General features: G+C 55.8%; 2 protein-coding genes across 6 annotated transcripts in view; one reads left to right on the top strand and one right to left on the bottom strand.

Moving 5' to 3' along the window:
- STRN4 (striatin 4) overlaps positions 1 to 13,235 on the bottom strand; it is a 27,727-nt gene extending 14,492 nt beyond the window's left edge. For 2 of the 4 annotated variants that reach the window (XM_036302846.1, XM_036302847.1), the window contains exons 1-5: positions 12,913 to 13,235; positions 4,482 to 4,585; positions 3,870 to 3,943; positions 3,055 to 3,133; positions 355 to 552 (exon numbers count right to left, since the gene is read on the bottom strand). In XM_036302846.1, coding sequence (XP_036158739.1) covers positions 355 to 552; positions 3,055 to 3,133; positions 3,870 to 3,943; positions 4,482 to 4,585; positions 12,913 to 13,200 — 743 coding nt within the window. In that variant the 5' untranslated portion in view covers positions 13,201 to 13,235. Of the gene's footprint in view, positions 1 to 354; positions 553 to 3,054; positions 3,134 to 3,869; positions 3,944 to 4,481; positions 4,586 to 10,088; positions 10,202 to 12,912 lie in introns of those variants that run through there. The other 2 variants (XM_036302849.1, XM_036302848.1) reach the window with 2 other exon arrangements.
- LOC118652756 (fukutin related protein) lies at positions 12,814 to 22,085 on the top strand. 2 transcript variants are annotated; one of them, XM_036302852.1, is made up of 3 exons: positions 12,814 to 12,863; positions 14,331 to 14,392; positions 18,798 to 22,085. In XM_036302852.1, the coding sequence occupies exon 3, from the start codon at positions 18,837 to 18,839 to the stop codon at positions 20,334 to 20,336; it is 1,500 nt and encodes a 499-aa protein (XP_036158745.1). In that variant the 5' UTR covers positions 12,814 to 12,863; positions 14,331 to 14,392; positions 18,798 to 18,836; the 3' UTR covers positions 20,337 to 22,085. The 2 variants fall into 2 exon arrangements, with proteins under 2 accessions (XP_036158745.1, XP_036158744.1); XM_036302851.1 differs by lacking the exons at positions 12,814 to 12,863; positions 14,331 to 14,392 and adding exons at positions 14,500 to 14,541; positions 14,642 to 14,785.

Raw genomic sequence — 22,085 nt, 5'->3', positions numbered from 1 at the left:
TCTTCTCAGCACCGAGCATCACATCACTGATTCTGACGAGTAACAGTTATGGCTGAGAATGAACAAGTAAGAGCTCCTCAAAGGGGGCGCCTCAGGAGAGGGGCCAGGGGGAGATGAGCCGTGGTGTGCTATCAGCACTGAGGCAAGGCCCTGGGAGAGTAGATACAGGGGACCCCGGACAAAATCGGGGCTCCCACAATGAACAGACAGAGGGTTCTGGAACAAGCAAGCCCACAATGTGTTTAAGAAGGACGTGGCCAGCAGGGCCCCGGGGGCGCGGCTCACTTTTCCGACACTGGCTTCCGCAGGAGGGAGGAGGCACAGAGGGACGGACCGTCAGACCCAAGGGCTCACCTCTTGATCTGTTCCTCGATCTGTTTCACCAGCAGTGACTCCCCACTGCTGAGCCCCCCGGGGCCTGGTGTGGCCCTGGGGCCCCCTTCACTGGGCTCCACGGTCCCGTTGATCTCCAGTGAGCGTCCCAGGAGGGATCGCACACGCTTGGACCGCATGTCCAGGATGGTGTCCGTGTAGCCCACCTCTTCCAGGTACCTGCATGGAAGCAGAGCCAGGAGGGTCAGGTGCCCTGAGCCCTCTTTACATACGGGGCTTGTGGAAAGGACAGCACATTGGGATTGCCTTTTTGGAGGGGCAACTTAAGACTACACACCAAAAATTTCAATAAGCAGCCCCCGACCCCGCTGTTTCACTTTCAATATAGTGGTGGCGTTACACACCGGTGCTGGGGCATGGATGCTCGCTGCGATGCTGTGCAGGAGGCCCAAACACGGGGGCCGACCGACACGTCTACTGACGAGGACTGTGGGAGCAAATTCCCCGTGGGGACACGAGGCAGACACTAAACGAGGAAGAGCGCCACGGGGAGCTGGCCGCCATAAATGGCTTAACAAAAATTGTAAGTTACATGTTCCATACAATTCAAGTGTTCGTTTTTTTTTAAAAGGGTGATAATCATTAAAATAATAATAATAAAGTTAAAAAGCCCTGGCCTGTGTGGTTCAGTGGTTAGAGTGTTGGCCCGCACACCAAAGGGTTGTGGGTTTGATTCCTGGTCAAGGGCATGTCCCTGCAGGAGGCAACCAATCAATGTGTGCCTCTCATGTCAATGTTTCTCTCTCTCCCTCCCTCCATTTTTCCCTCCAAATCTCTAAATCGATGGAAATATCCTCACGTAAAGATTAAAAATAAAGTGTTAATGAGTATGTAAGTATAGAACACACACACACACACACACACACACATTTGTAGCCCCCACAGGCCAAGAAAGACACACACTAAACTTAAGAGTCGTCAGTGACCGCTAAAGAATGGGACTAGACCAGTGATGGCGAACCTTTGAGCTCGGCGTGTCAGCATTTTGAAAAACCCTAACTTAACTCTGGTGCCGTGTCACATACAGAAATTTTTTGATATTTGCAACCATAGTAAAACAAAGCTTTATATTTTTGATATTTATTTTATATATTTAAATGCCATTTAACAAAGAAAAATCAACCAAAAAAGTGAGTTCGTGTGTCACCTCTGACACACGTGTCATAGGTTCACCATCACTGGGCTAGGGATATAGAGGAATTTTGGAACTTACTCTATTTACTCTACAAATGAGCATGTATTACTTCGGCAACTTATTTATTTAATCCTCACCCAAAGTATGTTTATTGACGAGAGAGAGAGAGAGAGAGAGAGAGAGAGCGACATTAATAACATTGATTGGTTGCCTCCCATATGAGCCCCGACTGGGGATCGAACCGGCAACCTCTTGGTGCACAGGACGACACTCTAAGCAACTGAGCCATCTGCAGGGCTAATCCCACAATTAAAACAACTGAAGCCCACTGGGACTGTCTGAAAGCGGGGGAGAGGGGGTGGCTTCAAAAGATGTGCGGTGAGTGCCTGCTGGTCCTCAGGAGGCTCCCTGAAAGCCTTCTGTTCACCATGACCCTGTCCCTTTGGGACCCTGCCCCTCGCACATTAGACAGGACTCGCCTTCCCTGTCGTCTCATCCTGTGCGCCTGCGTGCATGAGGCTTCCCCTCCCACCACGGGAGGAGGGAAGCATGGGGTGAAGAAGTTGGGCTCTGGGCGCAGACTGACCGAGATCACCCCTCGGACCCTCTGCTTCGGTTAGCTGTGTGACTTTACGCGAGCAGGTCCCTCTCTGCACCTTGGGTTTTCGTCTGTGACAATGAGGGGAGCGGGCAGGTCTGCCCCACGGGGACTCAGTGAGGAAGCGGGGTGTGCCAGGTGTTTAGCACAGTGCCAGGCGTATACCAGGTAGCTGGCAAGTGTTGCCTGTTGCAATCTTGTTGTTGTTATTGTTTGCAATAACACTTAAGTTAGCCATTTCACTTCCAGACATTAACTTAAGGAAATCAAAGACATCGACAAATAACTTCCTGACGTCTGTTACACTGTCTATAAAAACGTCTTCAATAAGATGCACAAGAAGGGACTGGCTATGGCAAGTTACGGTTACTCATGCCACAGACTATTACACAGTTCTCCAACCCATGCAACCTAACTGATAGGAAAAGACGTTCACAACACTGAGCAAAAGCAACGCATGAGAAAACATGGTGAAGGGGAAGCCGTTTATAAAACACATCCACAAACACAAATGCACAGCCATGAAGAGACCGACAGTATATATGCCAAAGTGTTTCTGGGGGATGAAGTTCCTTGGGTGGTGGAATTATGAGTGATTTCTATTTTTTGTGTGTTTCCCTATATTTCCCAAATTTTCTGAAAAACACAAATCTCTTTAGTAATAAAAAGTAATTTAACATTACCGCTAAAAAAAGAAAAGCAACAGGCATTTGGGATTGCATTCCAAGAGTGGGGGTCCCCCGCCTGCCTCCTGCATCGAATCTTCCCGCCCTCTCCCCAGGCGGCTCCACAGACATGGTGACAGGCCATCTCAGCTGTGTCCCAGTGGGGACAGGCAGGGCTGGGGAGGCTTCAGGCTTATCTCCCAAGCCAGGCATGGCCTTCATCCCCCCGCCCCGCCCCCACACCCGTCCCACTGCACACTCACTGTCGAAGAAGTTGCCGCCCCTCCTTCCACACCAGTGGGCTGTTCTCCAGGGTGACCGACTCCACAGGGCCATTGGAGACTGGGGGATGGAGAGAAAGGACACAGACTGTTGTAGTCAGGGTACCACACATACCCATCACCCCCACCCCCACCTTCCTCACCCTCAAACCCAAATTGGTCACTGTCATGGGTTCTGCAGAGTCACTTTCTGAGTGTTTGAAACCTACTCTTCCCTCCGCGCTCCTTATCTCTAGTCTCCTGACTGGTCATTCCCCAAACCACCCCCAGAGTATCTTCAGACTCAGCTCTAGTTACGCTATTTTCCCACACAGGAAGCTGGCCCAATTCTGAGAGAACGGGCAGGCTCAACTGGGTCCAAGCCCAGCTCTGCCACTTCCCAGGGGTGACCCTGAGCGGGTTAGCTTACCTATGTGAGCCTCAGTTTCCTCTTCTGAGAAATAAAGCTAATGCCAGCAGTACCTACGCCTTTTGGGATTGTTGTGTGGATTAAAGGAGATCATCTGTTCATTTTATTCATCAAATATTGATGGGGCCTGTGTGTCTGTCTCTACTGCACACAGGGACAGCAGGCAGGACTGGGCTTCTTCACCACTACCCACCCTGCCTCTCCCCAGGGGTCCACCCCGTGCCCCCTGCCTGACAGAGCAGCCTGTGGGGAGGGGCCCTGAGAGCGAGTCAATCCCTCCCCAGCCCCCGCCAAGCTGCTTCCTATGGAGCAAAGGAAGAAGAGGCGGTTCGGTTGGGGAGAGGGGCCAAGTAGGGAGGTTGGGGGGGGGGGGGGGGGAGGGGCGCACCTTGTTCTGACAGTTCTGGCTTCTTCTCTCCCTGGTTCGGGTCTGTCCCAAACTTCAGTTTGTGATATTTAGCCCTAAAAGAGCAAAGGAGTAACAAATGAGACAGAAGAGTAGACACGACAGCACTCACCTCAGGCATCCCAAACTCCCAGGCCCCCCCAATCCACTCTCCTTCCTCTGAGGCTGAGCTCCCCAACCTGCCCACAGTATAAAGCAGCCCTGGGGGGGGGGGGGGGGGGGGGCGCCACACATGGCTGTGAAGAACCCTCTCTCCAGAGCCTGGCAGGCTGGGCTGCTATCCCAGCCCCAGGAGTCCTGAAAGAAGTCCTCACTCTCCAGAAGCCACTGTACCCATCAGGCCAGAGGAAGCGATGAGACATTATGAACAGATGGTGTTTGGCACAGCGGCCACCATCACTATGAATACTGTCACGGGTGTCTAACCTGAATCCACCTGCTATGTCTCGTTCCGTCCCCTCTCCTAGAACCGCAGAGTACTGGTGACGGGAGAACGCCCGATCCCCACTCTCCCTCGGTGGAAGGCTGCAGCCGGCCTCTCACCCTCTGCTGGGGACTGACTTCTCAGAGGCAGGACCGGGCAGCAGGGCTCACCTCTCCTGCTTCAGCGCATATTCTAACATCTTGATCCGCCGCACCAGGTCCGTCTTGAGATTCTCTTGCCCTTTCCTTTCTCCCTGGAGGAAAGCCACCTGAGCCTGGGGACACAGGGCAACAGGAAGACAGCAGGGCTTAGGCTCATGGTGTGTGTCCCTCCCTCCCTCAGGGCAATGAGCACCAGCTCCTACCCCTACAATGACAGCAGCAGCCACTTCTTCAGGCGTGAAGACCCTGAGCCAGGGTTAGATGGCCTGTGAGAGGGCAAGTGAGATCTGCTGCCAGAGTCCCTAGCACGTCACCCACAATGACAGAGCTGATGAGAGTCTTAACCCCTGAAATCAAAGCGGGGCCAGCGTGGGCGTAATCTCTCCCTGCCTTTTGGGGGAGAAGTGGGCTTGGGGATGAAGGAGGGAAGGTAGGCGTTAATAGCCCTGGGGTCCTCCTCCTCCCCCACCCAAAGGCAGGTGCCGTCCCTAAGACTGCTGGTGGAGGCGGCTCACTATTCCTACCAGAGCATCTATCTCTGGGAGGCGTAGGAAGCTACTTCTGGAGTTTAGGGACAAGAGTGGGTGGCTTGGCTCAGCTGCTGCTCCAATGCAAAGCTTTACCACTGTGGGGACCAATCGTCCCACTGGAGTCTGCCCAGAATGAGGGAGACGTGCCACAGACATGACCCAGGACCCCTGCCAACCACTTCACACCGTCTGCTGGCACGGGCTGCCCCCGTCTGCTCTGGTCTGTCAACAGGTCATCTGGAGACACTCGGCCAACGACCTGCGAGGCAGGATCCTGGCCCCTGGCCACGTTCCGGAGGCCCTGGCCAAAGCCCTGAGTGCAGGACTCGCCCCTGGCTTCTCCCCAAGGGCGCCACTGTTCTGGGCTGGGGCAGCCTCAGCTCCAGGCCCACTCGCCCACCCACCTGCGGCACAATCTCAGGTAGGTCATGGGCTATCTCTGAGCCTCCATTTCCCCTTCTATAAAATGGGGCTTATGAGAGTGCCTGCCCCTCGTGTTAAGTTTGTCTCAGTCCAAGACCTAGCACAGAAGACGGGCCAATACATGCCAACTCCTGCCTCTTATTTTTATTCTCCCTGTCCATCCTTCCACAAGTTGACATGGGCCCCATCCTTTGTGGGAGCTATGGTCCCTCTGAGACCCTAGACCCATCAGCAGGGATGTCTGTGGCTTACAGGCCTCCTGCCACCATGCACAGCACAGCTGCGTCTACTGCAGCCAATCCCCGCACATCATGTGCTTGCTGAAAAGAACTTCAGTGCCCCCACCAGAAGCCGCAGTCTGGCCCCAGACACCTTTTCCAGGCCGAGCCCGTTCTCAAAGCCTTGCTCCAGGACTGCGAGTTCCTGGCAGCCTCTCAGGTGCCACCTGCACTGCTCTCCCTCTCCCTGGGGCTCGCAGGGCCCTGACCTCTCTGGCCTGTGCATGTGGGGTGCAGCACAGCCCTGCTGTCACCTCTGTCCTGCTCCAAGGCCACGTCTCACCTCAGCTTAGCAGAGAACTGAACACAAGCTGAGTACTGCCTGGCACTGACTGGGGCCGGGGAAACAGGCACACTCATACACCTTCGCTGGGGTCATAAACTGATGCACTCTTGCTGGAGGGCAATCTGGCCAGATCTATAAAAATTTTAAATGCACAGTCCTTTTGTCCTGGCAGTTCCACTTCTAGGGATTATGGGAACTTATTGTACTTGCAGGAATTTATCCTGCAGGCACAATGGCAATGGTAGGTTCCTTTTGAAAAGATAAAAAGGGACGCTCATGCATTAATATATGACAAAAGTATCATTCATTCATTCACCTACCCCAAATATTTACTTTATTTTAAAAATATTTTATTGATTTTTTTTTTTTTTTTTTTTAGAGAGGCAGGGAGAGAGAAGAAAACATCGATGTGAACGGAATATTGATTGGCTGACCCCTACAAGCCCACAATCTGGGCATGTTCTCTGACAGGGAACTGAGTTGGCAACCTTCGGTGCCCGAGACAATGCCCAACCAACAGAGCCACACCAGGCAGTGCTACTCCCCAAATATTAATTGAGCCCCAACTATGTATCAAGTACAGTTGTAGACAGAAGATACAGTGCTGAACAAGACGTGGCTGACATTCTGGAGGGGATGTGGGGCAAACAATGAACGAATAAATACATGTCACCAGGTGAGCCATGGAAAAGAAGCCTCATCTGTCCCTTGTGAGGACGGAACTTCTTCCCCCTCCTTCACACTTTTTTCTCTCTACCGTTTAAATCAACACATACATATTCACAGTGATCAACATCTTGTAAGTTTGAATTTCCATCCTTCTTAAAAATATATATTTTTTTGTTGATTTCAGAGAGGAAGGGAGAGGGAGAGATGGAAACATCAATGCTGAGAGAGAATCATTGATCAGCTGCCTCCTGCACGCCCCCCACTGGGGACCGAGCCCACAGTCCAGGCTTGTGCCCCTGACCAGAATCAAACCCAAGACCCTTCAGTCCGCAGGTCAACGCTCTATCCACTGAGCCAAACTGGCTAGGGCTGAATTTCCATCCTTTATGTATCTTCTCAGTCCCCCAAGTCTACCTGTCCGAGAGTCGTTTTAGAAGGTGGGGGAAGAGGTGATCACCAAACACAGCCCCGAGGTACGTGCTCACTATCCTTCCTGCTCTCTGGGCTTCCACTAGAGAGCTTTCCGCTCCCCAGCGCCAGCACAGCCTGCTGAGAGCCTACATTCACCCAACATCCCACACCAGCAACTGCCTGTAACAAGCCAGGGACCGTGTGAGCACTGGAGGAATAAGGAGAAGACGAGGGGTTCCTGTCCCCACAGAGTTCTCCGTCCAGTGCAGAAGACAGGCAAAAGCAGCGACAGCCAACACTCCTGTGACGAGGGCCACCAAGAGGGAGCAAAGGCTGTTATGGGGAAACGGACACCGAATCCAGCTCTGGAGGTGAGAAGCAGTGACAGCGGCTAAGGCCTGAAGGCTCATCGAAGTTAGCCAGGGCAGTGGGTGTGCCGCTGGCAGAGGACAGACAAAAGGTGCGTGGTGACTTCAGGAACTCTAAAAGAGCCAGTCTGTGCGCCCCTATGTTCACTGCAGCATCTATAATAATGAAAGCGTAACATGCTAATTAGACCGGATGCCGGGCAGTGGGGGCCGAGCCCCTAGAACGAATTTCGCGCATCAGGCCTCTAGTTATTTACAATAACGAAGATTTGGAAGCAGCCCAAGTGTCCATCAGTAGATGAGTGGATAAAGCAGCTGTGGTACATTTACACAATGGGATACTACGCAGCCACGAAAAAGGAAATCTTAACTTTTGCAATAGTATGGATGGACCTGGGGAGCATTATGCCAAGTGAAATAAGCCAGTCAGAGAAAGACAACTCCCATATGATTTCACTTATTTGTGGAATCTAATGAAAAAAATAAACTAACACACAAAATAGAAACAGACTCACAGAGAGAGATCAGACTGACAGCTGTCAGAGGGGAGAGGGGTCGCAGTGCTGGGTGAAAAAAGTGACGAGATTAAGCAAAGAAAAAAACACACTCATAAATACAGACAATAGTATGGTGATTACCAGCGAAAGGGAGATAGAGGGAGGCAGAAGACACTACAGGGAGGATAAATGGTGATGGAAGGAGACTTGACTTGTAGTGGTGAACACACAATACAAAATACGGATGATGTAGTATAGACTTATATACCTGAAACCTATATAATTGTATTACCCAATGCCATCCCAATAAATTCAATAAAACATTTTTTTAAAGGAGCATATAGAAGAAATCATAAAGAAAAATAAAAGACCAGTATGGCCACATGAAAATGTTACAAAGGTAATTTCAACTATAATGTGGAGAACAGATGGCTGGGGAAGGGGGTGGGAGGGTGGGATGGCAAAGCTAAAAGCAGAGAGACCAGTCACACAAGGAGGCAGTCCCGGAAATCCCAGGAGCCCAGATTAAGATTGGGGCTGGGGCTGGGGCTGGGGCTGGGGCTGGGGCAGCGAGGAGATGAGGGAATTTCAGGTAATGGGGAGGGGCTGATAATACCCAGCCACTTTTGTCTGTGGGTGAAGAAAGTGGAGAATCTCAGTCGGCCCACTCTGCTCTGTGTCCGCTTCCCAGTTCTTCTGGTGAAGGAGGGAGAAAGAACCAGAAACATGTGGCTGAAGTATCCCAAGGCAGTGGAATCCCACGGGAAGGGGAAGTGCTGGTGGCCAGTCCCTGTTCGCTGGCAAACGTTAGCAGCCACCACTGCCTGATCTCCCAGTGCCGCGGCGGCTGCCAGGTAAGTCTGGAATCTGGAAGTTCTCTACTCAGCAGATCCACCCACTGCCGCTTCCTCTGGCCAGGCTGTTCGAACGTACACAAGCCCAGGACAGTTCTGAGGCATGGCTGCCGCCTCTCCTCCAGCTGTTCGCTCTCCCAGCCAGGCAACATCTCAAAGGCTTCCCAGGAGCCTTAGCATCTCAGTGCTCCCAAGGAGCTGATGCCTCTCTATCCCTCTGCTGACCTTTCCGTCCAGCCCCCAGGCACAGGTTCCCCAGAGGGTCTCACCCAGCCCCACATCTCCTCCTTCCCAAGCTCCAGGATGAGCACCCATGGATCCCTCAAAGCTCCTTGAGGCTAGAACTGGGGAGGGGTCAGACCCGCACCTCCTCTGCTGCCATATTCGCCACATCTCTCTGCGGCTGCTCCTACATGAATGTCCAACTCAGATTCCGCCATGAGGGTCCCCCCGTCCTCAAGGACGGGCTCCCCTTTTAGAAATGCCACAGATCACGGGCACGACCACATCGTGCAGCGTTCTGTGTAGCCTCCTGTTAGCCTGTAAGTTTCTGAAGGGCGGAAACCACACCACCTACTTCTTGGACTAACACCCCCGGCAAAGTCCTGCTTACTGTATTATCAGACCCAATCTACACCGCCTCCCTGCTCCAATCTTTGGGTGCCTCTTGGGAGCACCTCATGACGGGCCGCCTTTTCTGCCAATCCATACACACCGAGCCCTGACTGCACAGCAGGCCCTGTGCGAAGAGCTGCTGTACTGTCATTCAGAGAAAAGGTATTCAGACTTCACCAGAAACACTGAACTCGGTCTAAGCCTTAAAAAGTCTCACAGGAGGCCCCAGCTGGTTTGGCTCAGTGGATAAAACGTTGGCTTGTGGACTGAAGGGTCCCAAGTTCAATTCCAGTCAAGGGCACATGCCCGGGTTGCGGGCTCGATCCCCAGTAGGGGGTGTGCAGGAGGCAGCCAATCAATGATTCTCTCTTATCATTGATGTTTCTATCTCTCTCCCTCTCCTTTCCTGTCTGAAATCAATAAATATGTGTGTGTATGTGTATATATGAATTTACATTAGTTCACACAAACACTCCATCCATGCTTTTGTTCACACACATATATATACACATATACACACACACACACACACACACACACACATATGAATCTCACAGGAGAAGTCACACCTCTGTAAGTGATAAGTGACCTGCTGATGGGAGTGGAAACATGGGGCAACTTGGCAGCACCAACCACCACTTTACAAACACATCTATTCTGCTATTCCACCGTCTATTCCACTTACATTCATACAGGGCCATATGGACATCCACTGCAGCCATTTCTCACGGGGGAAAAACTGGAAACAAGCTAAAAGTCCATCAACAAATGAGCTATGGTGCGAACATCCAATGGACCACAGTTATCAAAAATAATAAAGAGCTCTCTGTGCTGAAATGAAAGGATCACCAGGCATGAGTATGTGAAAAAAAAAAGTCACAAAATGATACATATAATGACCTCTTTTTATAGCAATAATAGCTGGGAGGGGGGGGGGAGAGGAGGAGAGGGACAAAGGGGACTTTCCCCTTTCACTTATACATGTACGTATACACACTTCGAAGATCTTTGAGTTGTTTTTTGTTTTTTTTAAAATATTTATTTTATTGATTTTTTACAGCGAAGAAGGGAGAGGGATAGAGAGTTAGAAACATTGATGAGAGAGAAGCATCGATCAGCTACCTCCTGCACAGCCCCCACTGGGGATGTGCCTGCAACCAAGGTACATGCCCTTGACCGGAATCGAACCTGGGACCCTTCAGTCCCCAGGCCGACGCTCTATCCAGTGAGCCAAACCGGCCAGGGCGATCTTTGAGTTTTTACTAAAGTAACAGAACAAAAGTACAAAGTGATGCTGGAGCCAAGACATGGACAGCATAACTGGGTGCTTCCCACAAATCCTCTCAAACTGCAAGAAGGGCCACTAAGTGAGGGAAAAAGCACATCTTTTCTCTCGTTGGTCTCCATGAGCAGGTGGTGGTGGCATGACGTCCCAGAGACCAAGATTCAAGCCCAGCTCCGCTGTGACTGTTTGGATGACCCTGGGGAGCCACTGAGCTTGCTCAGAACAGTTTTCCCATTTGCATTGGACGGCAGAGGAAGAGAGCATGGGCTTGAGGACCGACAGACCAACCCTACCACCCACAGGCTGTGATCCTAGACCAGTGGTCGGCAAACGGCGGCTCGCGAGCCACATGCGGCTCTTTGGCCCCTTGAGTGTGGCTCTTCCACAAAACACCGACTTCTGCGCACGGGCCACGAAGTTTCGATCGCACTGTACGTGCGCGCCCGCACATGGTATTTTGTGGAAGAGCCCACTCAACGGGCCAAAGAGCCGCATGTGGCTCACGAGCCGCAGTTTGCCGACTACGGTCCTAGACTAATCACTGACCCTCTCAAAGTCTCCGTTTCCACCTATTATTTCAAAAGGGGGCGAGGAGATATCACCTACCCTCCCGGGAGGTTGCAGGGATCACATGATAACATATACAAGGTGTTGAATACAGTGCCTGGTGCATAGCATGTGCTCAGCCAGCAGCAGCTGCTGCCTTACTGCTGCGTGGGGGCGAGGACACTGGCGCTGCCTGCACGGTGCGTGTAGGGGATGATCTCATGGGCCGTGTGCTGGGAAGAGTGCGGGGTAGAGTGGGACCCAAAGCGAGGGGCGCTTACATAAGGAGTCCTCCCCACCCCAGGCCTCGGCTACCTACAGCTAAGACCCTAGCGGGGAGAACTGTGCGCTGCTGTCTTTACTCGTCCTACGGACAAAATTCGAGTCCGTTACTCATCTGGGTCCCCACCTCGCACAGATGGGAAACAGCACCTCGGAAGGAGAAAAGACGCGCTGGAAGAAGACACCGACTTCTGCTAGTAACACCCCAGCGGAGTCACCCCAGACTCCCCGCAACTCCTCACCGGACCCCTTCAACCCCTCACAACTCCGCGAGTGGACCCACACTTCTCAAAGGCACAACGTCCAGCCCAGCTCGTCAGGCTCCCACACGCCATCTCCGGGCGCATTCCTCTCCCAGCTGCTCCACGCACCGTGGGGTCCTTTCCCACGACGCCCGCAAACACGTCTCCCCTCGGGATGCCCCAAAGATGCTCCTTCCCGCTGCCTCCCTGCTCCACAAACCGCTCCCCCTGCCATCCCGGGGAGCCCCGGGCTCCCCACCGCCCCCTTCCCAGGCGCCCTGGTCTCCACGGTGCACATGCCTGCCCCCCGCTCCAGCCCAGGGCTCTCCACCGGCCACCCCGCACACCTCTCCCATCTGCGGGCCACCCCCCACCCCTCCACACCCCGGCCTGCAGCTCCTGCTCTCGGGCTCTTCCGCACGGGCTCCCGAGGGCACGACTTTGGGACAACTTCCCTACACTCGGTAGCCACACATGCCAGGGCTCCCCAAGTTTCCTCCCCAATGAGGAGGGCGCGCCCCATCATCCTGGAACCCCTCCAGACCCCCCACCCCACCCGCCGTGACCCCCGGGGTCCTCACACAGCCATCGTTGCGTTCCCTCTGTCCAAACTCCCCGAAACACCCCGCGTCCCCGGCTCCGCGACTTCCTCTCCCCACTCGGGCCTGATCCCGGCCCGACGCTCCCGCCCGCGGCGGGTCCCCGGTCCCCGGTCCCCCCGACGCCCCACCTCCCACCCGCCCCGGCTCGGACGGGGGTGGGCGTCCCTCTGCACCCAGAGCTTCTGCTCCCGCCACCAAGCCCCTCCGGCACCTCCTCCCGGCACCCGCGGCTGAGTCCTCCGGGCCCCTCCGGCCCCGCCACCGGTCCGCTCGCTCCCGCGGCCACTGCCAGCGCGTCTGGTCCCGGCGCCCCTTCCCTCCGCCGGCCGCGGCCCGGCCCTCCCGCCCCGGGGCCCCCGCCCGCCCGCCCCTAGGAGCCCCGGTGCCCCCGGGACCCACTCGGACGGCCCCCCACTCCCGCTGCGGGCCGGTCGCGGTCCCCGCCCGCCCCCCCGGCCGTCCCGGCGGCCATTGCTCCAAGATGGCGGCGGCGGCGGCGGCGGGTGAGGCCGGGCCGGGCCGGGCGGGGGTCGGGGTCCGGGGGGCGCTCACCTGCAGCTCGGCGCGCTCGGCCTCCCAGCGGGCCTTCTCCGCTTCGAAGCGCGCCCACTCGTGCTGGATAAAGTGCAGGATCCCGGGCAAGCTCAGGGGCTCCGGCCCCGCCGTGGGCCCGGGACTGCCCCCGCCGCCGCCGCCGCCCCCCTTCGCGGCCGGGCCGGGCCCGGGAGCGGGGGCAGAGACCGGGACGACGCCCGTCGGGCCGGGGCCCGTACCGGAGCCGAGCGGGCGGCAGGAGGAGGCGGCGGCGGCGACGGCGGCGGCCGCTCGCTCCTCCATCATGGAGGCCCCGGGCCGGCCCGCGCGCCCGCTGTGCCTCGCGCGCCTGCGCGGCCGCGCCAACCCCCCGCGCGCGCGCCCGGCGGGGGCGGGGGGCGGGGGACGGGGACGCGGCCGGGCGCGCGCCTCGCCCACCCGGGGGGGACTCCGCAGGCGCGCGCGCGGGTGGGCGGGCTGGGGGCGCGCGCCCGGAGGAGGGAGAGCGGGACCTGCGGGAGGAGCCGCTTTCTGCCCCCCTCCTGCCGCTTGGCCCCAGAAAGAAAGAGTCTAAACCTCCCCAGACCCGCTTTCACCCTCCGAGAGAAAGGGCGACCACCACGGGTGGTTTCCGCCGTGGCCCCATCCTCGCCGATCCTGGCCCAGGCTGGTTGCCTTGGTAACGCCTCCCCAGCCTAGAACACAAACAGCTTCTCCTCCCCTCCACTTCGGTGGTTATGGGGTCCCGAACCTCCCCTGTCCCTATACCAGGAGGAGGTTGCTAAGTCCCTGGTGGTCCTTCCGCCCGTACCCGCATTGGTTACTATGGCAACCTCAACTAGCACTCCCTCAGCCCCAAGGACACTGATGACTGAGGGGAACACCGCTTTCGCAACCCACCCTCCTAACCACCCAGTGGGCATTACCATGGTAACCATCTCCCCTCCTTTCCCATGGTGGGAAGTCCATGGACCAAACCAACCAGGTATTTTTATTTAGAGGAGAAGATGCTCTGCTGAGGAGTAGTTGCTATGGTTACAGGGCCTGACCCTCCCCAGGGAGGCAAGACAGGCAAGGCTAAGCCCTGGTTCCTATGGTAACAGAGGCAGTCTCCCTTCCAGTGACCCTAGGAACCAGACCCAGGAAGGTAGGAGACGTTTTTTAGGATTGTCTCAGGATGGAGTGTGTCTAAGGGAAGTGGGTGTCACAGTAACAGCTTCTATCACTTCCAACCCCACCTTTCTGGACACAGTCATGAGATAGGGATGGTGATAGGTTGCTATGGTAACTGACATCCTTCCCACCCATTCCTGAGGTGCTCCAGGTAGTGTCTGAACTTAGAGGACTTCAAGAAAAATGATTTATAGGTAAGATGAAGTTGTGCTCTACTGTGCAAAATTGGCTGATTTGGTATTTTCTGGTTCTCCTTCCCTCAGCAGCGCAGCTGAGTAGGGCTGAAACCGCCCCCCTGAAGCTCACCCAGCCTGCAACGTAGGAGGTAAGGAGTCTCTCAGTATCACCAGTACTCATGTGCACACTGCCCTTTCCTCGTCCCCAAAGGCTTCCCCACATATCCTCTTTACCCATTGCATTCCCATTCTACATATGCAGTAACTGAGGCTCAGGTCAGATGAGAGCTCAGACCAGGTGAGCCCAGGCCTGAAGTGATCCACTTACACCGTTTTGTGGCGGATGGAGAGACAAAGTCTCATCTTGTCTTCTCCATCCCTGGCTCCTTTTTCTATAGCAAGCCTCTGTTTTCCTCTGCCACGCCCCTGCTCATTTCTTTCCCCTTTGGGATATTGTTTTCCTACCTCTGGAGGGCCTGCTCGGTGACTGTCCAGTTCATCTCCTGTCCCGGGAACTCATGGTCTGGCACAGAGGACACTCAGTAAGTAGCTTTGTTGAGTTAGTGAGTTGCATTCATTAATGTGCCAGATTTGAAAGCACTGGTCAGGTTAGAGCCAGGGAAGGCTCATGGAAGGTAGGCCCAAGAGAGACAGAATTGATTGCATTAAAGCACAACTCTGGAGCCAGCTTCCTTTTTCAAAAATACATATTTTTATTATTGATTTCAGGAAGGGGGAGGGAGAGAGGTAGAAACATCAATGATGAGAGACAATCATTGATTAGCTGCCTCCTGCACGCCCCACACGGGATCGAGTCTGAAACCCGGGCATGTGCCCTGACTGGGAATCGAACCATGACCTCTTGGCACATAGGTCAGTGCTCAACCACTGAGCCACGCAGGCCGGGCTGGAGCCAGCTTCCTGGGTCAAATCCTGGGTCCATCACTTTCCAGCTGTGTGACCTTGAGCAAGTGACTTCACCTCTCTGTGCCTCAGTTTCTTCATCTTTAAATGTGATCATAACTTAAAGATTAAACAAGTTAATATGTGTAGAGTACTTAGAACAGGGGCTGGCACATCAGGAGCATCTAGAACAGCGGTTCTCAACCTGTGGGTAGCGACCCTTTCACAGGGGTCGCCTAAGACCATCGGAAAACACATATATAATTATATACTGTTTTTGTGATTAATCACTATGCTTTAATTATGTTCAATTTGTAACAATGAAATTGGGGGTCACCACAACACGAGGAACTGTATTAAAGGGTCACGGCATTAGGAAGGTTGAGAACCACTGATCTAGAACATTCAGACCTGCAAAAGTCATAATTTCACCCACCTTGCCTCCATGAAGGGGTTTTGAACCCTTACAGTTAAAGAAGCCAAGACTTGATCTTATGAAGGTACCAGAGGATTCCTTTCTCCTTCCTCGTTGGTCCCCTCACCCAGTAGGTGGTACCGCCTCATCAAGCCATCATACCCTCTGGTCTCTGAGGACCCAGTTTCTATCCTCTGTCCTGCTGGGTACCTCCTGGCTCAGAAGCAGCCAGACAACATGGATGGTGGAGAACTGAGTTCTGGTCCCTGCATCCTTTAAGTCTCTGAGCCACAGATTTCCTATCTGAGCAGTTGTAGTCACTTGATCATTCCACCCCTATTTATTGAGCATTTGCTATGTGCCAGACACTGAGCTGTGCTCTGGGCATACAGCAGGGAACAAAACAGACAAAATAATCGAAAAGATAAGTAAAAATCTATGTAATAACTACCAGGGGAGAAAAATTACTCAGGGATGGGGCAGAGAATGTATGTGGATGACAGGGAGATGCATTTTTTTAATTTTAATTTTTTTTTTTTTTGAGGGGGGGATGCATTTTTAAGTAGGTTAGCCAAAGGAAGGGCTCACTGGACAGGTGACATTTGAGCAAAGACCTAAAGGCCATGGGGTGGAGTCAGGTGGACACCTGGGGGAGGGGGGAGCATCCGGCAGAGGGAACAGCCAGTGCTGCGGCAGGACTGGCCCAGGCTTATTTGGAGAATGGCCTTTGGTGGACGGTGTGGCTGGAGCTGAGGGAGCGAGTGGAAGAGGACAGGTGATTAGCCTCGGGGGCCACAGTGAAGGCTCTCCTTCGAGTGATTTTAAACCACAGAAGGGTTTAAACAGACGCAGGACAGGATCTAATTCAGGCTCCGGCAGGATCTCTCTGGTCTCTGAGTGACGAACAGACTGGAGGGGACAAGGGTGGAGTGAGGATTCTCTCTTTAGAAGGTTCTAAAAGCATCGCCTGTGCTTCCGCGTAGCTAAGCTCCGAGACTCTAAGATGTTTAAGACTCAGAGGACTCTGTGTTCCAAAGTTCCCTTCTGCCCACAACAATGAGTTCCATGAGGTCATGGATGTTGCGTGTCTGTGTGTTGTGTGTCCACTGCTGTGTCCCCAGTACCTAGAGCAGCGGCTGGCATGTTGTAGGAATTCCACACGTAGCTACTGAAGGACTGAAGGAAGGAGGGATCCACCTCAGGGCCAGAGGCAAGGCCACGATTCTAAAGGTGAAGAAGCCACTCTTAAAGTGCAACTCAGACTCTTAGGTAACATCTGAGTCGGGTCAGAAAAGGGCAAGCAGGTCTGGGATGGGTGGGGAGGGGTGGGAGGACATTCTTGGTGCAGGGCCCCAGGCGCAGGGCCACCTGCAGAGTTTGGCTCCAGGGACCTGAAGGCGCTTTACAGACACAGAAACCCTGACCCGGGCCATCCTTTTTTCACCACGTGCATTTTCAGTGCCCAGCTGTGTGCTAGGAACACACAGTGGTAATGGAGACAGCCCTGGCTCTACCCTCCCGGGTCCAGCGGGGCCCACAGACTCATCCCCAGACAGTGCCGAACCAGAACGGGCAGGGCTGGGATGGGGGAGCCCAGAGGGGACTTCTGAGCCAGGTTGGGGTTCCGGGAAGGCTTCCTGGAGGAGGGGCCATTTGAGCTGTGCCTTGAAGCGTAAGTAGTTCTCCAGCAGAAAAAGGCACAGGGAAAGGGGTGTTTGAGAGGAGACTGTCCTAGGCAGCAGGAACAGCATATGAAAAGGCTTAGAAATAAGACCTCTTTGAAGAAAAGCCCGGGGTGGCTTAGGCAGAGAGTTTGAGGAGGCCTGGTCAGAGATGGCGCTGGAAGGGGGGGCGGACGGGCCAGGGCCAGGTCACACAAGGGGGGGCGGGTGGGCCAGGGCCAGGTCACACAAGGCCTGGTGGGATGTGGTAAGAAACTTAAACTTTCTCCCTAGGGCACTGAGGAGCCTCTGAGCAGGGAGGGGGAGGTCATATTTGCGCTTTTAGACCTCTCTGGGTGGACCCCAGTTGAGGGGGAATTGTGGGAATGGGGAAGGGTCAGAGTGTGTAGGAGCTAGGAAGGTCAGCCGATTAGCTGGATCGCTGATGTCTCCCTCCCTGGAAGGAGAAGGAAGCTATAAAAATCCACAGGGACTTTTTTTTTTTAAGTATCTACTGAGAACCCAGAGTTAGTTACACCTTCTGTGCGGGAGACCAGCCAAAACTTCAAGTTATACCGGGGACAGGGAGACAGCGCCATCTGGGGGTTGCTTAGGAGTCTGGCCAATGAACTGGGGAGTCTTAAGACTGGCAGCCTCTTTCAACGCAGCCCATCCCATCCAACACAAAAAACATTTTTATTGCGATAAAACACACATAAAACTCACCATCTTAACAATTTGTAAGCGTATGGCTCAGTAGTATTAAGTATATTCGCATTTTAGGCACACAATCTCCAGAACTATTTCATCTTGCAAAACTGCAACTCTAAACCCATTAAACAACTCTCCATTTTCCCCTCCTGCCAGGCCCTGGCAGCCACCATTCGACTTCCCATTTCTATTAAAAAAAAACTAGTGGCCAACATACCAATTGGGATAATTCTGATTTAAGAAAACATTTCTAACTTTTCTTGTAAAACTAAAGCGAGCTGGCTGACCATCCGGAAAGAGATGACCGGTTGGCAGGATTTGAGGAAGTGGGAAGGGGCAGCAGGAGAGGGACTTGAGGGCCCAGGCTGAGGCATCAGTCTCACCCTGGAAGGGGGGGGGGGGGGCTGGGGTGTTTATAACTGAACCCAAATATGAATGAGAAGTTAACAATGAATAGAAGGGTGGGATCCAACAAGGAAGAAGGGAAGGTGACTCATTTGATGAAAACTCAGTCCTAATGGGCACCTGGCTCTGTGCTGAGTGGCCTTGGGGACCCAGCAGTGACCCAGACAGGCTCCCCCTGCGTCTCACACGTGGGAGGACAGGATGGGTTCCTACACAGCAATGACTTGGAATGGTGGGGCTGGGGTGGGGGGGGGGGGGGGTGCCAGACTGGGGGGAGGCGCTGAAGGAGTGCAGAGCTGAGTGCAAGACCCAGTCTGAGAGATCAGGGAGGGCTTCCTGGAGGAGAGGAGGTCAGAGCTGAAACCAAATAAGAAAAAGGCTGGGAGGAAGGGCAAGGCTCAGGTTGGAGGGGTTGCTGACAACCAGCTCTAGCCTCCCCTTTCGTTCCCACCTCCCCAGGATGTCGCCAAGGCCCAGCTAGGGCCTGACTTCGGCCCCATGCGGCTCACCCGCTGCCAGGCTGCCCTGGCAGCCGCCATCACCGTCAACCTCCTGGTCCTCTTCTATGTCTCGTGGCTGCAGCAGCAGCCCAGGAACGCCCGGACCCGGGGACCCCGCCGCGGAACTGCCGCCGCCGGCCCCCACGTCACCGTCCTGGTGCGAGAGTTCGAGGCCTTTGACAACGCGGTGCCCGAGCTGGTGGACTCCTTCCTGCAGCAGGACCCAGCCCAGCCCGTGGTGGTGGCCGCCGACGTGCTCCCCTACCCGCCCCTGGCCCTGCCCCGCGTCCCCAACGTCCACCTGGCACTGCTTCAGCCCGCCCTGGACCAGCCGGCCGCGGCCTCGCGCCCGGAGACCTACGTGGCCACCGAGTTCGTGGCCCTGGTGCCCGACGGCGCGAGGGCCGAGACCCCAGGCCGGCTGGAGCGCATGGCGGAGGTGCTCCGGGCCGGAGGGGCGCGCCTGGTGGCCGCCCGGGTGGCCTCGGCCAACCCTGCGCGCTGCCTGGCCCTGAACGTCAGCCTGCGGGAGTGGAGTGCGCGCTACGGCCCCGCGCCCCCCGCGCCCTCCGCGCCCCGCTGCGACGCCCTGGAGGGGGATGCCGTGGTGCTCCTGCGCGCGCGGGACCTCTTCAACCTCTCGGCGCCGCTGGCCCGGCCGCTGGGCACCGGCCTCTTCCTGCAGACGGCCCTGCGGGGCTGGGCGGTGCAGCTGCTGGACGTGACCTTCCCGGCGGCGCGCCAGCCCCCGCTGACCACGGCCCACGCGCGCTGGAAGGCGGAGCGCGAGGGGCGAGCGCGGCGGGCGGCGCTGCTGCGGGCGCTGGGCATCCGCCTGGTGAGCTGGGAGGGGGGGCGCCTCGAATGGTTCGGCTGCAGCAAGGAGACCCCGCGCTGCTTCGGGACGGTGGTGGGGGACACGCCGTCCTACCTGTACGAGGGGCGCTGGACGCCCCCGTGCTGCCTGCGCGCGCTGCGGGAGACCGCCCGCTACGTGGTGGGCGTGCTGGAGGCGGCGGGCGTGCGCTACTGGCTGGAGGGCGGCTCGCTGCTGGGGGCGGCCCGCCACGGGGACATCATCCCGTGGGACTACGACGTGGACCTGGGCATCTACCTGGAGGACGTGGGCAACTGCGAGCAGCTGCGGGGGGCCGAGGCCGGCTCCGTGGTGGACGAGCGCGGCTTCGTGTGGGAGAAGGCCATCGAGGGCGACTTCTTCCGCGTGCAGTACAGCGAGAGCAACCACCTGCACGTGGACCTGTGGCCCTTCTACCCCCGCAACGGGGTCATGACCAAGGACACGTGGCTGGACCACCGGCAGGACGTGGAGTTCCCGGAACACTTCCTGCAGCCCCTCGTGCCCCTGCCCTTCGCCGGCTTCATGGCACAGGCGCCCAACAACTACCGCCGCTTTCTGGAGCTCAAGTTCGGCCCCGGGGTCATCGAGAGCCCCGAGTACCCCAACCCGGCCCTCCTGAGTTTGGCGGGAAGCAGCTGAAGCCCTGATCCCTGCGCCTGGGGTCAGAGGGACCGCCCTTTGTTTTGACGTTACCGCTGCCGGGCCAGGGAGACGGAGCTGCCCTGCAGGGCCTAGGACATCAAAGTCGTGCCCGGGGCCCCAGAGCTGGGACAGTTTTGGGAAGAGAAAGAGTGTAGGTTCTGAGGCCAGATCATCGTGATTCCAAACCCTGCTAAGTGGCCCTGGGCGGGTGTCCCGGTTCCTCTGTTCCTCGGTTCCCGCCAGGATTGCGTGAGTACTCGCTTTACCCGCCATCTCCGCGCAGGAAGAGCCCCGGGGACACGCGGCTGCTGGGGTTGCTTCTACCACTAGAGGGCGCCCTTGCCCGATCCTGGGCCCCAGGACTTTCTGTTCGGTAGCTTTGACATCTGCTGAGCCTTTGGGCTTCTACGCCTGGCCAGACAGAATGACCATCTCCCCTTCTTCCAAAATGCCACTCGCTTCCCTCCTGGGAGAGCCCTGGAAACGGGCTCCGAGCGCCGAGGTGCGACTGGCTGTGGTTAAGAGTGGGGTTCTGGATCCGAGCCCCAGTCCTTCTTAACTGTTACCTCATTATTTGAGCTTCCTGCACCTGTTTGCCTGCTTGCAAGGCACAGAATCAATACTCAGAGCTCACATCGACTGAGCACTTACTGTGTATCAGGCATTGTTCTCGGTGTTCCACACGGACTAACTGATCCGTCCCTCTCCTCAGCCCTCCCAAGCGAGAGCTGCTATTATTTCCTCCTTACAGACGAGGACACTGAGGCCAGAATGGTTAAGTCACTTGCCAGAGGCCAGACAGCTTAGCAAGGGGCAGAGTGGGACCCTGCACCCAGGCTGTCCGTCTGGGGCCCACACTGAAGGGGCCTGTGTGCCCCGCTTGACTACTGGGACCCAAGAGGCCCCCCTGTCTCTTAGCAGGGAAGGTGGTGGCTGCCTTCCTTCTGTGGTCATGCATCTCAGAGTAAATACTGTTTGGGCATGTAACCTGACGTGTGTATTTATCAGTGATATCCAGGTACTGCTGTCATTCTGTATATTAGTCATAAGGCTTAAATTATTTCGTTTTTACACTCAAAACCAATAGAGAAGTTTTGTTGACTTGCCTCATCCCAACCACTTGGTCCGCACCCTCTGGGTGTGTGCACCTGGCTTGTGAAACCACAGGCCCTGAAGTGGGAGGCCCCGGGTTCAAGCCCCAGCGCTGCGGCTTCCTCCCGCTGTGAGCCGGGGCCTCCGTGAGTCTGCCTCTCTGTACCTCTCTGCTTTGCCCCTGGGAGGTGGGGGTGATGAGCCTGCTCGCCCCACAGGGGGGCTCTGAGGCAGCTGATGGGTAAAAGGGTCAGGAGTCAGGGCTGGGTTTGGGTCCTGGTGTGGCCAACTACCTTCTTTGGGACCTTGGGCGAGTCCCTTCCCCTCCGACCCTATAGATCGGGCGAGTGAAGAAGCCCTTACAGAAGGAGGCTTCACACACCAGCAAGAAAAGACAAATGCAAATTTGGCCCTGTCTCCTAAGGCTCAGATGTCAAAGCCTGACTTCTTAGAACGCAGCCTCTGTCTTTAGCCTCTCAACGTGCAGAGAGCTCGCGAAGGGGCCGCTGGGTTCCCATCCATGGAGCATTCTGGAAATATGGTGGCGACTTGGCTGTTACCTGTGGTTGGGCAGTGCTCTTGGAAGACAGCCCAGGGGTGGAGGATGTCTTATATGCAGGGCACCTGCACACAATAAAGCAAGGTCCCTGGTCA

The sequence above is a fragment of the Myotis myotis genome, unplaced genomic scaffold (genome assembly GCF_014108235.1).
Source record: "Myotis myotis isolate mMyoMyo1 unplaced genomic scaffold, mMyoMyo1.p scaffold_m19_p_34, whole genome shotgun sequence".
NCBI lineage: Eukaryota > Metazoa > Chordata > Mammalia > Chiroptera > Vespertilionidae > Myotis > Myotis myotis.
Note: the sequence above shows the minus strand (reverse complement) of the source record. Positions and strands in the feature narration are given on the sequence as shown.

What these genes read in the sequence shown, in the direction of transcription:
- LOC118652756 (XM_036302851.1), top strand. Translation starts at nt 14,762, where the DNA reads ATGGTCTGGCACAGAGGACACTCA. An exon ending in TCTGGCACAGAGGACACTCA is followed by an intron (nt 14,786 to 18,797) that starts GTAAGTAGCTTT and finishes CCACCTCCCCAG; the next exon opens with GATGTCGCCAAGGCCCAGCT.